The 17,895-nt window shown below is 40.7% G+C and overlaps 1 protein-coding gene across 9 annotated transcripts in view; it reads right to left on the reverse strand.

Moving 5' to 3' along the window:
- Positions 1-17,895, reverse strand: part of LOC149026531 (putative LRR receptor-like serine/threonine-protein kinase At1g06840) — a 40,185-nt gene that overhangs the window by 12,521 nt on the left and 9,769 nt on the right. For all 9 annotated transcript variants that reach the window (XM_089153951.1, XM_089153955.1, XM_089153974.1 and 6 more), the window contains 10 exons: positions 12,252-12,326; positions 11,677-11,745; positions 11,460-11,528; positions 11,154-11,225; positions 10,913-10,999; positions 10,682-10,750; positions 8,595-9,097; positions 7,919-8,065; positions 2,790-3,073; positions 2,537-2,588 (listed from right to left, as the gene is read on the reverse strand). In XM_089153951.1, coding sequence (XP_089010077.1) covers positions 2,537-2,588; positions 2,790-3,073; positions 7,919-8,065; positions 8,595-9,097; positions 10,682-10,750; positions 10,913-10,999; positions 11,154-11,225; positions 11,460-11,528; positions 11,677-11,745; positions 12,252-12,326 — 1,427 coding nt within the window. The remainder of the gene's footprint in view (positions 1-2,536; positions 2,589-2,789; positions 3,074-7,918; positions 8,066-8,594; positions 9,098-10,681; positions 10,751-10,912; positions 11,000-11,153; positions 11,226-11,459; positions 11,529-11,676; positions 11,746-12,251; positions 12,327-17,895) is intronic.

The following is a 17,895-nucleotide window of genomic DNA, read 5'->3' on the forward strand; positions in this document are numbered from 1 at the left end:
AGCACAAGAGACAAAGGCAAACCCAACTAAAGCCAACAGTGCCAAAGCTAAAAAGCAGGAAAATTAAAGACCAAGGCCCAACAGGCCAAAGCAAGAAGCAAAACAAACTATTTTTTATATTGTTGTTGTTCTTCTTCTTCGATGACTTGAAATCAACAATGAAGTCTTCATCATGGCAATGACACCCTTGAGTTGAATGGCTGCTTATACGGTGGCCATGCAGTGGGGGAGAGGGGGTTTCAGAATCAGAGGTGCCCCCAGGCTCAGCAAGGGAATGCCCACAAGAAGGGGAAGGGGGGCAGGCCAAGCAATTGGGGTGGGGGGGCTCCAATCAAACTTGACTTCTAGCTTAAAACAATGGCCAGACTCCTCCTTGATTAAGATCGAAGAGGGGAGGGGAGCTTCAGCCAAGACATGAATGCAGAGCCTCGTAAAGAAGAGGCATCTTTCTTCATAGTTTTAGCATCAGAGAATAAGGGTGTGCTGATAGTGGAACCAATAATGCTAAGGCCCTGTTCACACCAGAAGTGAAGCGACAGTCCTGGGAAAGAAATCCATAAAGGAAGCAAAGCAATGAGTGAGTGATCATCTCCAATAAGCTGAAGCTGACAGTCCCATCACGGAAGGAACAGATGCCTTTTCCCTACCATCCAAGGCCCTCCCTTGAGAGCCTAACACATGTCATCTTCATTTGAGAACTTGAAGTGAAAGAACCCATGGTTAAGAAGAAATGCCTCCATAAAACCACTAGGGCTCCATTGCTTGGAGAGGGAGGAGTTGACAACGTGGAATGGAAGACGAGAGCCAAGAAAATGTCCCACAAGGCTTTGAATCCAACGAGCTGCTTCTTCACCAAGGATTCCAGCAGGGCAAAAGGCCGTAAGATGACCGTCAATGATGGAGGGAGGAATCAAACGAAGGGGAACTCTATGATTGGGGATAGGGGAGAGGGGGAGAATTGGGATGACCAAGAAGAGGGGGGAGGGGGAGAGGGAGAGGGGAGGATAGAGTTAGGTGGAGGGGAAAGAGGGGAAGGGGGGAGGAGGAGTTCATCCTATCAGCTCCAATTCACTATCCACGTTGCTGGTTATTTGGCAATCTTTATCAGCCACAGCCTACCAACTATAAGTGCACCCATTTTGATTGACTATGCCCTATCTCTCATTTTCCAGGTATCAGAGTCAAATGAGCACGCATACCCTTCAAATACAGACGCAAAGATACAGAATCACAAAAATGCCACTAGTGTATGCCATTTTCTATTTTAAAGCTAGAATAAACTATAACTTCAGACATTAGCAGTAAATGAACATTAGCAAATCATATATTAAAAGAGGTTTTCTAAGAGTGAGCACCATTTGAGCCACATTGATGGGCGGTGTGGCCATCCTAAGAAGTTGGATAGATGGGGAACCCTTTAAATTGGAAACCTGTTAAACTTCTTCATGCTTACAAGAAATCAGAATTGTAGTTTTCAGGTCAACAAAGCCAAATGCAAGAACTTAGTTTTTCCATGTGTCACAATGTGACTAGGCTTGAAAGTTTCTACTAAAAGAGGGTAACATGAGAAACATGTGGACCTTTTCCAGGTGACAACTAGACCTCCACATGGCAGATTTCTGATTGTTCGAGGGTACCCACTATAATTAAGTGGGTGGCTCATTTATTTGAGCATCATTTGTAAGGGGATCGAGCCATCCTGATCAGTGGATAGGAGGATGTTCCTCAGTAGGACTACATGTCAAATCTTGTGAGCTATCATACTATATCTTGAACTCCTGGAACACATGGAAGCTGCAGTGACAGCCTCACCATGTCAACCTTTTCCCATGCCACACTCTCATGTGGCAAGACTCAAGGAGGATCCATTTTCAATCCTCTTAAGAAACTTCAAAAGAATTTTGTTGTCAAATTAATGATGCAAAACACAGAGGACTATGGGGTCGATTCAGGCAACACCATGTATGCGGTCGATCCAGAACATCCCCCTACTTCTAAATGACCTGGTTCTTCTATCCCAACACTCCAGAAGGCAGAAACCCTTGCAATACAGGCTTCACTGCCTAATCTATGTTTGTCTCTGTGTGTGAGAGAAAGGGAGAGAGTGTGTCTAAGGAAACATTTCCTTTTGAATGAACTAAAGGAAAACCACCCAAAAAAGTAGGACAAACTCTTCATATTTTCGCTTATTTGAACAAGTAACTAAAAAGGGCATACCCAGTGCACATGGCTCCTGCCGCTGTGGTGTCTGTATTTATTGGAACAACTGAACAACCTAAAAATTGAATAATAAAATTTAAAAATAAAAAATAAAAAGAATAAAAAAAAAAAAGAATAATCAACATACAGGATGAAGTAAATGCCTCTCAAAAAGGGCAACCATTTCCTCATCTCCCCCCACCCCCACCCCCCGACACAATTTCATAGGACTCAGTTAATTAGGGTTACCAAAGTCATCTCAGAAAGAATCAGAGATAAGAAAGGATAGCTGAATGAAACAATGGCATTGTCAAAGAAAGAATATGAGAAGGTTTACCATGAAGGTGATCTCTCACTGTACCATTTTCCATGAACTCATAAACTAACATCTGCATGCACACAAAAACATACGACGTTACATACTATCTAAAACCAGCGAAATATCAAAAATGCATTTACAAAAACAAAGGAAATTATGGCTCATTGAATTCACCGATGCAATGATGCCAATTTTCAAGCTATTAGGATAGTTGAAAAGCTAACGATCCAAGTAAAAAAATAATAAATGGATCTTAATGGATAAGAAGCACCTGTTCAATTTCATCATCACAATATCCAAGTAACGAGACAAGATTCCGATGGTTTAACCTTGACATATGTTCTATTTCTGTCAAGAATTCCTTTTCACCCTGTAGAGAGCCATCTTGTGCACGCTTAATGGCCACAACAGTGCCATCAGCAAGAACACCTCTGTAGACCTTCCCATAACCTCCTTGGCCAATTTCCGTGGAACTGCTGAAATTGTTTGTGGCCATTGCCATTTCTTCAAAACTGAATCTTTTTACAGACTCGATTTTGATTAGAGTCCTTGATACTGCAAAAAGTACACAAATAAAGAAAAACTAGTTTATGATTCTTCTAAGTAAATAAATTTATAAAAATAGTAACACCTAGGTTTAAAGATTCCATTATTGGATCCCATTGTACAGGGACCAAGTAATGCAAACTACTGGCAACTGCACATTAATGTCTTTGTTCTAGAAAAAAAAATTGGGGAAAGGATAGAATAAAGCTGATTTGGGGAAGAAAGAACCCCTTTAAGCCCCTCCCTTCACTACTGCTACCTCTCTTCCTTTGCTTTCTTCAGAATCCCCTCCTCATGCAGGCTATTCCTGGTCATACCCCTTTAGTCCACCAAAATCACCCCCATTAAAGGATGTTCCTCTATGGTCTACACCTTGTACCACCCACCCTCCATCAACTCCTCAAAAATTGCCCAATATGATTCTGGTCCTTTCTGCTGTGGAGAAGAAGCAGGGAACCTGTCTTGTTGGGCACTTCTTAAGCAGCAACATTTTTTTTGGATGAATAAATAATAATATTAAAAGAGAAAAAAGGGAACAAGGTCTTTAAGCCGAAGACCGAAAAGAAGAACTAAGACCCCAGGATACAACAATGAGCTTGTTCCTTGGGGTATCATCAACCAGGGTATGGGGGATAGCTATCAATCTAGAAGACACATCAAAATAGATGGCACTCCAAATGTTGTCTATGGAGTGGGATTCGGAGGTCCATCTTCGAAGATTGCGCTTCCACCAGTGGTGATGGAAAGAGGCACAATACACTAGTTTACCAATCCGATCGCAAATGGAAGTGCCTGAAAAGTTTCTCAAAATACAAGACCAATCAAGAGTAAACCCGAAAGATCGCCTCAAATGGGGCCAAATGGAGGCCAGGGCTTTCCCCTAAATAGATCTAGAGAAAGGGCAAAAAAAGAAAAGGTGTTCTAGGTCTTCCAAACCCTTCCAGCAAAGGATGCAGTTGGGGTTTGTGGGGATGCGATGGGGCAACCTTTCTCTTCCCAATTGTCAAATCTTTTCTTGCTAAACAGCAGAAACTTCACAAAAGCTTGGATATATACCCTTTGAACAACAATGTCATTATCTTCAAACTTTCACATGAGGAGACAAGTTTCTATGCTTGAGGGTAGTGCTTGGGGTCGGATGCCAATTCTCCTAAAACAAGGAAATTGTTATCTTCAACTCAATCACCTTGACTTACACTCAATTCCCCTCAACATCTCAATTCCTCTGCTTCATTTACATCCTTGGTGTGGCAAAGGTCTGAGTGTCATGGGATCAGTCCAAGACAAACCACTCTTCTCTGGTAGGAGGACGAAGACTCAAGGTAGACAGGGCTTTGTCAGAATTTGAGTGGAAGTTCAAGAAGATTCTTCCTTACCTTCATCGCTTTTGGTGGAAAAAGACTAAAGATTTTCCGGTAGGCAGGTGTTCTAGTTTAACTGGCTTCCACCCCTCTGCACCATTTACATTGTATCAGTTACACTTTGGGAAATGCATAGCTAACCTATCCTCCTTCCCTTGGACCCTCTGGTCTAGGCCACTGATCTCCTCTGCTCTAATATGGCTGTTGCAGATTCTCCCCAGCAATCTGGACCCCCGCATTAGCAATCTAGAGGTCAAAATTCAAGCGACCACCATTTCCTCCTAACCCCCACCCCCCCCCTTCTCCCATTGCTGCCTTTATCATTCCACTAACCCATCTCCCCATTCGTGATTGCCACCGTCGTAGGTAACCCAAGAAAGATAGCCAAGGCATCTCAACTTCTACTTCGCCTCGAGGGCACAGGCCATCTTACCATTTACAACTGCTATGTTGAAATGTCGTCTTTGGAGCTATTTGGGTTACATGTAATTCTGTTATGTTATAGATGGCCAATTTGTAATTTCATTATTTCTACTATTATAAATAGAATATGATTGTGCCTTCTCAAGACAAAACTCACAATTTTCTTCACTCACTCTCGTTCTCTCTCTTTTGACACTATCAAAGTGGGAACTACTCTCGGGATTCTTACTCTAAACCCTAACACCTAGCTGCCGCCACCTCCTTCCTTTCCATTTTACTTTTCAGCTTCTCCACCACTTCTCTTCTTCATCTCCAACCTTTTTCTCTATTCCCTTTTTCATCCCTTCTGTAAGAGGCATCCCAGCCCACCAAGGGTCTTCACTGAGGATGTCACTGGTGTGGTTGTGGCGCAATTCACATTTTGACAAGGTGAAATCAGAACCAAACTGGATAGGAATCAACCAAAACAGAGTTGTCTTAGATATAGTCCAGTTTTGGACAATTTCTATTTAGTTCTGTTTTCCTGATTCACAATCAGCGTACATGTGGTATATAGTGCGTATTTTAGAAAGCATATTGATGACAAGCTTAGCTTTTTAAATGTTATGTATTCTTGTGTTTCCCATTCTCTCTAGTTCTTCGGTAGTCATCCTGTCTCTCATGCCTATGTAATAATAAATAGCATCCCATCTTCCATTGTGGATGGCTTCAAGATCTCCTTCTGGCTTGACCCTTGGCACCCGTTAGGTGTTCTATTCAATGTGGTTGGTGCTAGATCATTCTTTTCCTCAGGCATCCCTAAAGACTCACCCCTCTCTTCCTTCATCCCCAATGGAATCTAGAACTTATACTCTCCCCACCCTTTTAAGCTTGATCAGTTCTAGAACCTACTTTCCTTCTCTCCATTCCCCTCCCCCATGCAGGAATACCCTCTTCTGACTCCTCTCTAGGAAAAGGCTCATTCTCCTTTGCCTATACCTGGAACCTCATCGGTACCCCCTCCTTTAAGGTATTCTTGTACAACCTAGTTTGGTTCAAAGGCCACATCCACCACCAAGCCTTCACTGCCTGGAGAGCCCTATCCCACTACTTACCCACCCAATCACTCCTCATTAGCTGCTCCATCCAAGGCCCCCTTCCTGCATTTTTGCCCTGGACTAGGAGACCCAACTATCTCTTCTTCACTTGCCCCTTCACCAAGCCCATGTACCAAGCCCTTGCCTCTATCTATCCCTAGTGCAGATGCCCACAACCTTTTGAGACCGAGTGTAGCCAGCTCACCTCATCCTTAGGAGGATCTCTCATGGCTTATACAATGGCAAAGCTTGTCTTTGCGGTGTATATTACCCACGTTTGGATGGAGCGAAACTTCTGCAAATTGACCTCTGAATCCAAATCTCCTAAGTAGATTTGAAAGGCCATCTGTAGAGATGTCAATTCCAAGCACTCCCTTCTTGTGCCCAAGCCTATGATAGACTCTCCAAGGAAAAACCTCGTTGTTGTTACCTGGGGACCAGATACCTCTTTGCTTTTTCCTCCTAGGCACCGATACCTTAGCTGGTCCCCCCCCCCCCGGGCTTTCCCCCATCTACTTCTCCCTTTTGGGCTGCTTTTATTACATTTTTATTGACCCAAAAAAATATATATCGTCCCATCTTTACCCATCCTTCTTTTCCTTTTATTTTCTTTACCATGTAGAATTATATTCCGTTTTAACATGTTCTTCTCTCTCTATATTCCAAGACATTTATGTTTCAAGGGTGACATAAAAAATTTTGTTTACTGAATCAACCATCATTCTATCAATTAACCTAATGGATGCATATGCTAATACTAGAGTGAGAGCCAATAGTATCTTCTTGGTTTTTCTGGTTCCAATTCATCTAGAACCAATGTTTTATGGTGTCAAAAAACAAAAAAAAAAAAGAGGAACTGGAGAATGAACCTGTGAAATCAGAAGTGGATTATTTTTCTTGTAATGCAGTGCCATTCAGTCAAAATGGTCGGATTGGAATTTAATTTAACACCCTTAGTCTTTCCTTACCCCTTTGATTTCTTTTTATGGATGAATTAAAATTCCTTTTTTGAATGAATACATCATTGATCTCTAATGTCACCTCAAAAGATTATCTGAGGAGTTGGATCGACTCCCTATGGATTCTATTTACCCTATCAATCCCTTGTCTGTTCCTTTATGACTTTCTTTTCATCTCCCCCCCCCCCCCCAGCCATTTAGTATTTGACTAAATCAATGCTCTTGCTAAGGTCCTTCACCATGATAATTGTCAGGACTCAAGGAGTATTGAGAGAACTCCTGTCAACCATATCATGCAGCTGATGGCATCAATTATCAAATCAACTGTTTGCCACTTCAGCTCAAAACTACTTGGCCCAAGAACCACCCATTATTGAGCTATACTAACATTGCATTCAACTTGACCAGAACACTGAACCAAACCCAAATCGAGGAAGAAAAAAAAAATCTTCTTCCACAGTATGTAATCTGGCATCAGAGTGATTGCTTTGCCATTGTCATTTCAAGTTACTGAACTCTGTATGAATCTCAAAAAATATAACATATGATATTATTAGTGAGCTATTAAATCAACAACTTTGAGTAGGAAATTCTATTATGGTCCTGAAAATGCATGTGAGTCACCCTAAACATAATGGCAACGATCTGGATTTCTGATCCATGTAGGATACAGCTGAGCTATACTCACTTTTATTCAGCACAAAGTTAGTGACATAATTAATAGAGGTTAACATTTACTATGGTCAATTTCTTGTAAAGCAAGATATGGGGGTGTCACCCAGTCCCAAACCTGTACCCATACTTCCTAAAAAGCTGCACCTTTTAATTTAACCATACGAAATGCAATAGATTATCTGTTCCAAGATCCACTTTCGGATTAAATGAGAAAGCTGGAAAAAAGACAAATTAGGTTCATTATACGATTAGAAATTCAAAATGAAATTGAAAATATTTGAGATGACCTACAGATCCCTTCTTTTTTTTTTCTTTTTTCCCTCTATTGAATGGTTGACAAATCATTTGGGAGATACTCACTTCGGCGTCTTCTTGATAACGCATGCTGGTTTCCCGTATAGTTTCTCATTAGAATGAGAAAAATGAGTGCAAATAACACAGCAAAACCTGCAATTACCCCTGCTAGTGCACCCTTGCTTATCCCAGAGCTTGCATAAGCAGCAATCTCTGCAAAAGAAAAAAGAATAAATAACTGCCAGTGACAAGTATCTTCCAAAATCACATCATATTAGCTTTAGAATAAAGTTTGGTCAAAATATAGCCACAGAGAGGAATTGGATTCATGCTTCATAGAAACTTATGTACAAGCATGGGTCCAAAGGTCAAGTGGGGCACCCCAGAGATTGGAGGAACCACATGCCCGGATTATATATGATAGAGACATTAGACAAATTGCAAGGAAAAGGAACAGGAGCTCAATTAAACGCTCAGTATCAAATGGACAGGTATATTCAGCCTGCAGTTCTCTTGGGCGAAACACTGAGCACATGGCTGCACTCTCTTGCTTAAGCTCCAGGTTTTACCGTCATGCAAGTCTGAACTAATCTTTACAGTTGTATCAAGTATATCTTTGATAACTAGTAAAATCCCAGTTACTTTGGATAAAGTCAGCCTCTCCAAATCTGCCCCTATGAAAAGGAAAACACAATCCCTCAACTAAATATGCATGTTTCCTGTTAGATATCAGTTTACATACCATTTTTATAAGGTCCCAAGAGAGTGAAGTTGAGAAGTTCATATGGCCCAAAGATATCGCTTACAGGAATATCAAAACGCGTTAACATGCCCTTGATTCTCTTAATCTCACTCACATTAAATGTAGAATTAACAGGAAACAACTTCAAGTACATCCTCAGTCGAGGACCTTCTTCCCAGATAAAGTTATGAACAACCAACTGATAAAGGGCCAAGTTGAGGCCTGACGACAGATACTCATCAAACCAAATCTTATATGGACGAAAATCTGAGAATCCAGGACTTTTCAACCGATATCCAACCCAGAGAGGTGCTGCACAGGAACAGGGTACAGGAGATGCAGTAACATATTCATATCCTTCATCTTTAGGACATGATTGAATAAGACAATTCCCAGAAGAGCTTGTTGACTTTGTGTCTGTATCATTGTCTTCACTCAGAGATCCGCAAAACTTGACTAAGTTGATTTGTTTAGAAGCCATGCATACAGGATTCCCTTGAAGGCTGAAAATCACATAGAAACTCATGACAGTGAGGACTTCCAAAAAGAGGGCCTTTTTTTTTTTTTTTTATCAACAAAGGAAAGAGAAATAACAAAAATACATAGAGGACCACCAGCTCAAAAGGTGGGACCATGACCAGCGACCTCCATAACCAGGATAGAAAACTAAAACCAACAAACCAAGTTTTCCTTCTTCCTTTTTTCCCAACTTTGAAGTACATTGAATGAGTAACCCTATAATACAAGAGTTATCACAGAGCTGCTAGTGCCAAGAAATACAGGACACCCGCCATCCTAGACATCTTATTGAATGAGATGTTACAATGAGATGCTGGTATGGATCTTTCTAAGCATATACTGAGACCTCCATACAGCTCTATCTCAAATACAAATGCATCCAAAAGTAATGTATGAATTAGTTACAAACAACACCATCTTAAAAACTAGGGAGAATTACGGATGAAGAATTCAAAGAGGCAGAACCTCAATTGTGTTGGAATTCCCAACCCAACCACACACACAAACATGATCTTTAAGTCCTCTTTGATACTTAGTGATACATAATTCATTTTTAAAGTTTCAATATAATCATTTTTAATTATTATAAAAAAAAAAAAAAAAAAGGTATTGCATTGAATCTATTGATATAACCCAATATAGGTCTGGATGGCTCTATTGGGGGATGCAAACAGATCAGGCCTGGCTCGTATAGCACAACATATGTATTTGCTTATATTTGGACAAATTGGGATAATATCCTCTAAGCTTTGAACTGATTTGGACCATATCCAGAACTTTCGGATACAGGTCTCCTAAACAGATATGAACACAGATCAAATATGAATTTTTGGCTATTCATTGACATCACCATTTTGTTGACAAGGATTAGGGTTGAGGCCCTCAAGCTTGGTAACTAACTTTTCTACTACTCTTCTTAGTGTTTATTTTCTTACTTCTTTTACTTTCAATTTTGTTCTTTGTTTTACTATCTAGTGATTCTATGTATATGTATATGTAAGTTTTATACACCATGATAGATACATATGTTCACACACACAAAGCATCCATTATCTTATGTTATTGAAAAAATATGAATATAAAGTCCAATAAGGTAAGTTAATCAGAGACTAAATGAATCAGATAATAATCTGTCAGGGAATACCACACCCATATTCAATTAGAGTTGGACACATTTGAATTTCCCTAAACAGGTAGAAACGTGGAAACAGATTTCAGTTTGTTTTGGTAAAGAAAACAGATTTCAGTTGCCATTTATATCTGTAGCCCTATATGCGCTCCCAAAAATGTAAAGAAGCAGATAAACATAGCAGGAGAAGAGTGAAAAGATGGAGGAGCAGTTACACCCACACCAAGGAAATATCGTCAAAATATCAAATTTTATACCTAGCCCAAATACCTAACACATGGGAAGCTGCTCTCAAGGTGTAAGAGTGCATGACACAAAGTGAACAGTCCAGTAACAATGTAAGGATAACTCAATAACAAAATGAGATCATTGAGAATAATACAAAGAATAAATTTAAGTCCTGAATATCATGAATGCAGTTGCAGATGCTGGCACCAACCTGATGCTGACATTTGGAGGGACATTAAGACTGCCAGAAATATTTGTCAGTAAGTTATTCCGGAAATCCCTGTAAAAAAGAAATGCAAAGAACAAGGTCAGGGAGAGTCTAACCAACTCCCTAGCGTTGCTACACAATTGTATGAGAGATTCCCCCCGGCACACATGCACAGGGAGGGGGGCTGCTGATTTAAAGAGTAAGGGAAAGGTGTTTTATGGTTTGAAATCTTACAAAGTAAGTGATTCAATATAACTGGAACTACTATTTTGCCAGATGGTGGAAGGAACAGATCCATTCAATGAATTATTTTCTAGTGATCTGCAATAAGAAATGAGTAACAATAAACCCCTTGACAACATCAGGTAATTGGCCATTCGAACTTCAATGTAAAAGATTGTCAATGAATTCTATCACCACAAAGATTAGTAGACTATATATAAGGGGAAAGCAAAGGAGAACCAAGTATACCCACAATTTCTGGAGGCGAGGTAATCCCGCAAAGATAACAGGAATAGGTCCATCAAGATTGTTGTTTGAAAGGTCACTGCAAAAATTATTCAATAAGTCAGGAGATCTCAAGGGCACTATTGTCCAAAAAGATGCCTTCATGTTATGGATAATTGGAGCACTGATGATTACTAAACAAGTTACTCATGGGAAAGGCTACTTGATGTCAAAGTCATATGGGTGTCTGCTTGGCTCCTTTCAGACTTATAGGCCCCTACATTAAGAGATTCCTCATGAAACCAAAATTAAAAGGACAGAAAATCATACTTACATGGTGGTGATATTATCAGAAAGCCTATTTGGTGGTATAGAGCCCTCAAGTTGGTTGAAGCTGAGATCTCTGCAATGTGCATGTTATCAGCAGAACAAATACACCCATTACAATCAAATAGTGAAGAATGAATATGTCAATAACACAAACCACAGCTTCCTCTTGGATAAAAATATCAGCATGTAAAAAAGATACTCAACATTACTCGTGAACTTACAAATAGCCAAGGCTGGGTATACTGCTCAGGTCAGGTATTGGTCCTTGCAAGCTGCAGTTATTGAGACTCCTGAAAAACCAAGGACAAAAACTAAAACTTTGACCACATCTTAAGAGTTTGCTTTGACAGAGAAGAGTATACACATTTTTTGTCCTGTTTCAAACTTATATAATGCTTCCAGAAGCTTGTGTAAAAGATAATTGCAAGTGGAGATGATAGAACTCCATTAGTGACCAAATGATGGGTGCTGGCCTGATGTGATCTGATACTGAAAGTCATAGGAATCCAGTTCCCGAACTTAAATAGAGATGAGATGACAATGACTAAGTCCAGTGGATCATAGGGAGAGTCTCATTCATTCAATAGTACATTAAGGGACAGGAAAATACCTGGGGGAGATGTTGCATATAATTTGGTCTGGACAATAAAAAAATGGTTGGTAAAACAGGTTTTTTTGAACAGCTAGACTCTCAAATACTTGTCTGTCAAAATACAAGCAAGTGCAAGAGCCCCACCTCTCTTAAGTGATTCAACTCAAGAAAAAACTAAAATTACTCGGTATTAGTTTAACTTACAATTTCAACAGTTTTTTCATGTTGCTGTAGGATGCTGGAATGGTGGTTCCATGAAAATTATTATTGTCAAGTTGACTGCAAAATAAATACCAAGGAGGGTACTTAAAAAAGTTAACCACAAGAATAATCATGTACTTCAAGAATAAAGCACAGCTTAAAATGTCAAGACTCAACACACATCCTAATGTCTCCAGCACATCCTTTCTGTAGATTTCAAAACAAAAATGCCACGCCGCATTTAATTTTCTTTTCTAATACAGCAGAAACTGTTCTTATCCATGAGTATTTTTGTATTCTGAAATAAAATCACCAGTCAATGTGCCTCTCATCATTACCAAAGAACCCCCCAAAGGGGAAAGAGAATGTATAAGAGGGGGAAAAAAGGGTGAGAGGAGGAGACCAAACAACAAGGTCCTAGCAGCTACAAGCCCGGACCATGGGGCAAACAGGGAGAAGAAGAGGAGGGGGGTTACATCCGACTAGAAGGCAAGAAAGAAGATCCAAGACCCAAGGTAACAACAATCAAGTTGTTCCTTGGGGTATCAGGGACTTTTTTTTTTTTTTGGTTGGGGGGGGGGAGCATCTAAAGCCTAGCCAAAACATTAAAGCAGATGGCTTTCTAAATCAAATCAAGAGATCCGGAGTTGAACAACTATCTCCTATGGTTTTGCTCCCACTAAAAGTGAGAGATCATAGCACCAAGCACCAACTCACCTACCAATCACAAATAGAGGTACCAGAGAAGGATGTCAAAAAAACAAGATTAATCTCTCTAAAAGCCAAAAAGAATCTCTAAAGCAGGGTCAAATAGAGGTCATGGTCTTCTACCATATGTAGCGGGAGAAGGGGTAGGTAAAGAAAAGGTGGTTAATATCTTTAAGGCCATTCTAACAGAGAATACAGTTAGGACTAATTGAAAGGTGGATGAGGAAAGATTGGGTGGGTCAACCAAGGGTGAAGGATCTCCAAACCTTGAAGGAGTGGTAGGGGATGTGGCCCTTAAACCAAACCAGAGGGTGCCAGGTGATCTGGGGGCTCAAAGAAGGAGTGAGGTTCCAAGCAGAGAAGGAAGAGAAGGAGCCATATGTTTTGATCACAGGGGAGAGAGTGGGGAGCGGGGGGGAAGTTGGACCAGACCTAAGTGAGACTCAAGGAGGATGGAGTGAGATGAGCCCAAGAATTCCCAGTAATGAAGTTTGAAAGCATGGTGGACTTTGGGATATGAGACTCATAAATTTGGCAGGGACCAAAGTGGTTATACAAGAGACCCCAAGGGGTGCCAAGGCTCGAGCAAAAAGGCAATCGAGGTACCTTCCATAACTTGAGTGGAGAATGCAGAGAGGGCTAGAGGCCTAAGAATAAGTTTCCTCCAAAACCAAAAAGGATTGGAGGGAAGGGAGACAATCCAAATGGAGTCAGATCTCAAGAGGTAGGAGCATACTCAATTGACCCAAGATGAAGTTATGCACTTATGCTTAGTGGAGATTTTCCATATGAGTTTCAGCAAGCTAGCCACATTATAGTCATGGATCCTACAAAACCCAAGACCACCTTGAAATTTTGAGAGGCAAACTGAGGCCCAATTGATGGAATGGAGGAAGGAGGAGGATTCTTGGCCAATCCAAAGGAAGACACAGAAGAGGGATTCCGTGGCACAAATTGTGGCTTTAGGGATAGAGAAGATGGCACACCGTTAGAGATAGGAAGACTAAAGAATGGACTTGACTAGAATAGCCCTACCCACAAAAGAAAACAGCTTGCGGTCGTAGAGTTAAGGCTTCTTGCAAATCTACTCTAGCATTTGGGAGCAGTGGTGATGTGAACCACGATCAGGGCCAAAATAGGGCCTAGAGTAGCATCCCCATACCCTACGGCCCTCTAGTACCAGCAGGGGTATTTTGGTAATTTTTCTACTTTGGTTGAGTCAATTTAAGTTTTGGTTGGGTCCAACGTTTTTGGGACCCTAAATCTACTTTTATCTTTCAATTTGAGTCATTATTGATCAAATTATTGAAGAGTCCTTGTCAAATCAGGATTCCTAAGTTAAGGAGTCCCCTGGTTTTCTTCTACTTCTTGCAAGGATCTCACATCTATTTTTCGATTTCAAATTGGCCTCTTCAAGAGTGAAATATGAAAGAAATCCATGTTTAAGTAAAAATCTGTAGTCCATTAGGAGTTTTAGTTTGATTTGTTTTCTAAGTTAGAGTCCTTGCATGAGTTCCTTCTAAAGGCTATAACTATGCCTCACTATAATGTAATATTCAAAGCTTACGATTAATAAGACTGAGCAAGAGTTGAAGGAGCACCAATGGTGTCATGAGTTCCCTAAAGGGGACTTGCGGCAGCTATAGAAGAGAGAACTACTGCAGATTTCCAATTTCAAGCTTCCAACTTCATTTACAAGTACCAGGTCCCCACCCAACCCCTTCCCTCTTCTTCTCTCCCATCTGCAACCGTCCCTATCTTTCCCAACCTTAATTCTGCATTTCAGCCCCCCTCTTCCCATTGTACGTCATCCTTCACCCTCCCAAACCCTGAGGCAGCAACCCTAGATCTCCCCATCCCTATTTCATTAACCCCTCTCTTCCCCAACCCTAGTACAACCTTCCAGCCCCTCTTTCTTGCCTTCTCTTCTTCTTCATCCTCCTTACCTGCAGCAGCAGATGACACCCAGAAAACATAAAACCAAAATTATTCCCAACACCTAAAACCCTATATCACATATATCTTCTAAACCCCATCTCCAATTCTGTCACCCTTTTAGGATTACCTTCCCATCCCATGCTTACACTCGGTCTTTAGCCCCCTCACTTTCCTACATTTAAACCCTAGAATCGCTGCAACTTATCTCCTCCATCAGGAAACCAAACCTCGAACCCCTTTAGGCATCCCTATCACTCATAGAACACTCAACCCTAACCCAACCCTAGAAACCCTGTATTCTCATTAAACCCTAATCCCAAAACCCTAGCTTTTTCCAATCTGAAAATAAAATTACAGCAAAAGAGTAGCTTTGGAATTCTAAACCATAGCTGAACCTAACCCTACCCCTTTCCCAACCCTAGAACCCCATAACCAGCCTATTCCCTTCAGCCGTAGGGTGTTCTAAACCCTAATTGATTGCTGAATCTGAAGAGAATCTTGTGGGTGGACCTAAGTCTAGAGCTTTACTGCAGTCAATCAAACCCTAGATTCTGGTTCACATCAAGTGGTGGTTGGTGAGTCTACCAGAGATTAGAGGGAGCCCAATATAGGAGATGGGAATGGAGCCGAGAGTGAAACTGGTGAGGTGAAGGAGGTTTGGTGGTGTTAGAGACACTGATCGTGATGTAACCCAAGGTCTAGGTTAGATCTTCTAGGACCCTCTTTAATAAGAACCAGCAAATAATGGGCTATCTAAGGACTAGGGTATGGTTTGTGGGTTGACAAAGAGATGTTTTTTAGTTCCTAGGAGCCCATGGGTACCTATAGGAGTATGCTATGGAATAGTTAAAAAGTACTGGTTAACTTATGAGGATATTAAAATAAACTAGGGTTTGTAGGAAAAGGGATGGGATGCACTAGGACTGATAGGAAAGATGAAGAATGAATAATGAATTAGGATTAAAATGGGTATGGTTTTTGGATGATTTTGGAAAAAGTAATGGGTAATTTGAGAGGAGAAAATCCCTAGGTAAAGTGGATTAGGGTTTTATCAATTAAGGGAAAGGGTGGGAAAATGGAGGGTTAGGGTTTTAACAAACCTTAAAGTGAAATGAGGAACTCAGGAATAATCGGAAGGGAATGGAAAGGGTAGGGAAAACTTACAATCTTCTTTTTCTTTCTTCTTCATTCATTTCTTTGCTTTTCTCTTTCTTTCTTTCTTTCTTTCTTATTCTTTCTTTCTTTTTCTTCTTTTTTTTTTTTTTTTCTTTTCTTTCTTTTTCTTTTCTTTTTTCTACTTTTTTTTTCTTTCTGTTGTTCTTTCTGTTGTTCTTTCCTGTAATTCTGCCGCAAGTAACAAGAATCAGAAAATATAAAGAATCAGACTTTTCTAATCTAGAGAAACAGAAAAGGGGAAAGAGAGGTTGCCGTGAGATTCAAGAGACGGGGGAATGCATAACAGGGGGTGGGTTTCTTGTGTTGTGAGAAACGAGAACCAGAAAAATAAAAAAATAAAACAGAAAAGGGGGTTGGGAAGACTCCCGGATGGAAAGAGAGGGTTTCTTGGTGGTTTGCAGGTTAGGGGAAGGGGAGGGGAGTGGCTGGGGTTGCTGCTGTATGTACTGGAGTTGAAGGAGATGACCAACAAGGTAGGAACAATTGCTGGAATCCGTAGACACTTTAATGGAGGCTGCCACAGGGAAGAGAAGATGAAGAATCTTGCTGGAGATTGTTGAAACTAAGGGCACTCCCAGCCAAGGCTATAGGGTTTCTTCCCACGGCTCAAGCCTGATTTTACTCAATAATTCCAACCTGCTTTATCATAATAAAAGGGGCCATTTATAGCCATATTACATGGACACTAGGACTCTAATTAATTAACTAGACTTGGAGTTTAACTTACAAGTCAATAACTATCAAAAAGATTGGCAAACCAAAAAAAACTTAATTACTTTATTGCCAATGGAGGAGTAGTAGGATGGTTAGGAACCGCTTCTCCAGTGAAGAGGTCATGGGTTCAACTCCTACCGGTGGCATATGTAATATCCCTATCCCCATATCTAAAAAGCGCCTTTGTACCAAAAAAAAAACTATCAAAAAGAATCTCCAAATAATCTTGCAATTTAACCAAGACTCAAACTGGGAATCTTTACCATAAAGCATAAGGATCCAATGATAGCCACTCCTAAGGAATGTTCTAAATAACCAATACTAATTCAAACAAAAAGAAAAAAGTAGATCGATAATCCTTAGATCGAGGGGATTCCAACCAGGCCCTTACTAAGCCCTAAAAGGGCAGGAAAATTACCAAAATACCCCGGGGGTATTCAGCCAACTTTAAGATGGGCCTTTTGGGTCTAGGTTTTGGGACCTAATTATAGAGGGGCCCAACCCTGGTTACATCAGGTCAGGAATAAGAGAGACTTCCCAAGGTTAGCCAAGAGTCCAAAGAGGGACTCAAAGGGGGACAAGGAGGAGAGGATAGAGGAAATGGAACGGGAGGCTTTGGAGAAAATCATAAGATCATCCGCAAAGGCAAAGTGGGTAAGATTAAGCTTTTTGCATGTAGGAATGGGGGAGAGGAGATGTTGATCGGTTTTGGACTGTATGGTTCTTAAAAAAAAAACCTCAATGCTAGGTAGAAGAGGAAGGGGGGGGAAAGGACAACTTGGTAGCTAACAAGACAGGAGGGAAAGAAGCCCACAGGAAAGCCATTCATGATGATAGAGGAAGACAGGGAGAAATGCAAATTTCGACCCAGTGGACAAGGGGGGATCCCATTTGAGAAAGGACTTCAAGGATGAAATCCCAGCAGAGGAGGAGTCAAAAGTTTTGCGGAGATCAGTCTTCAGATGGACCATAAGGAGGTCAAAGAGCGATCAAAACCCCAAACAATTTCGGTGCAAAGGAGAATGTTGTCAATAATGCTCCCACCTGAGATGAAGGCAAATTGGAATTTTACTGACAAGATAGCGAATGATAAGGTGATTTCTGTTGGAGA

This window comes from Hakea prostrata, chromosome 1 (genome assembly GCF_041222555.1).
Source record: "Hakea prostrata isolate BN-2017 chromosome 1, UWA_Hpros_2, whole genome shotgun sequence".
Classification (NCBI taxonomy): Eukaryota; Viridiplantae; Streptophyta; class Magnoliopsida; order Proteales; family Proteaceae; genus Hakea; species Hakea prostrata.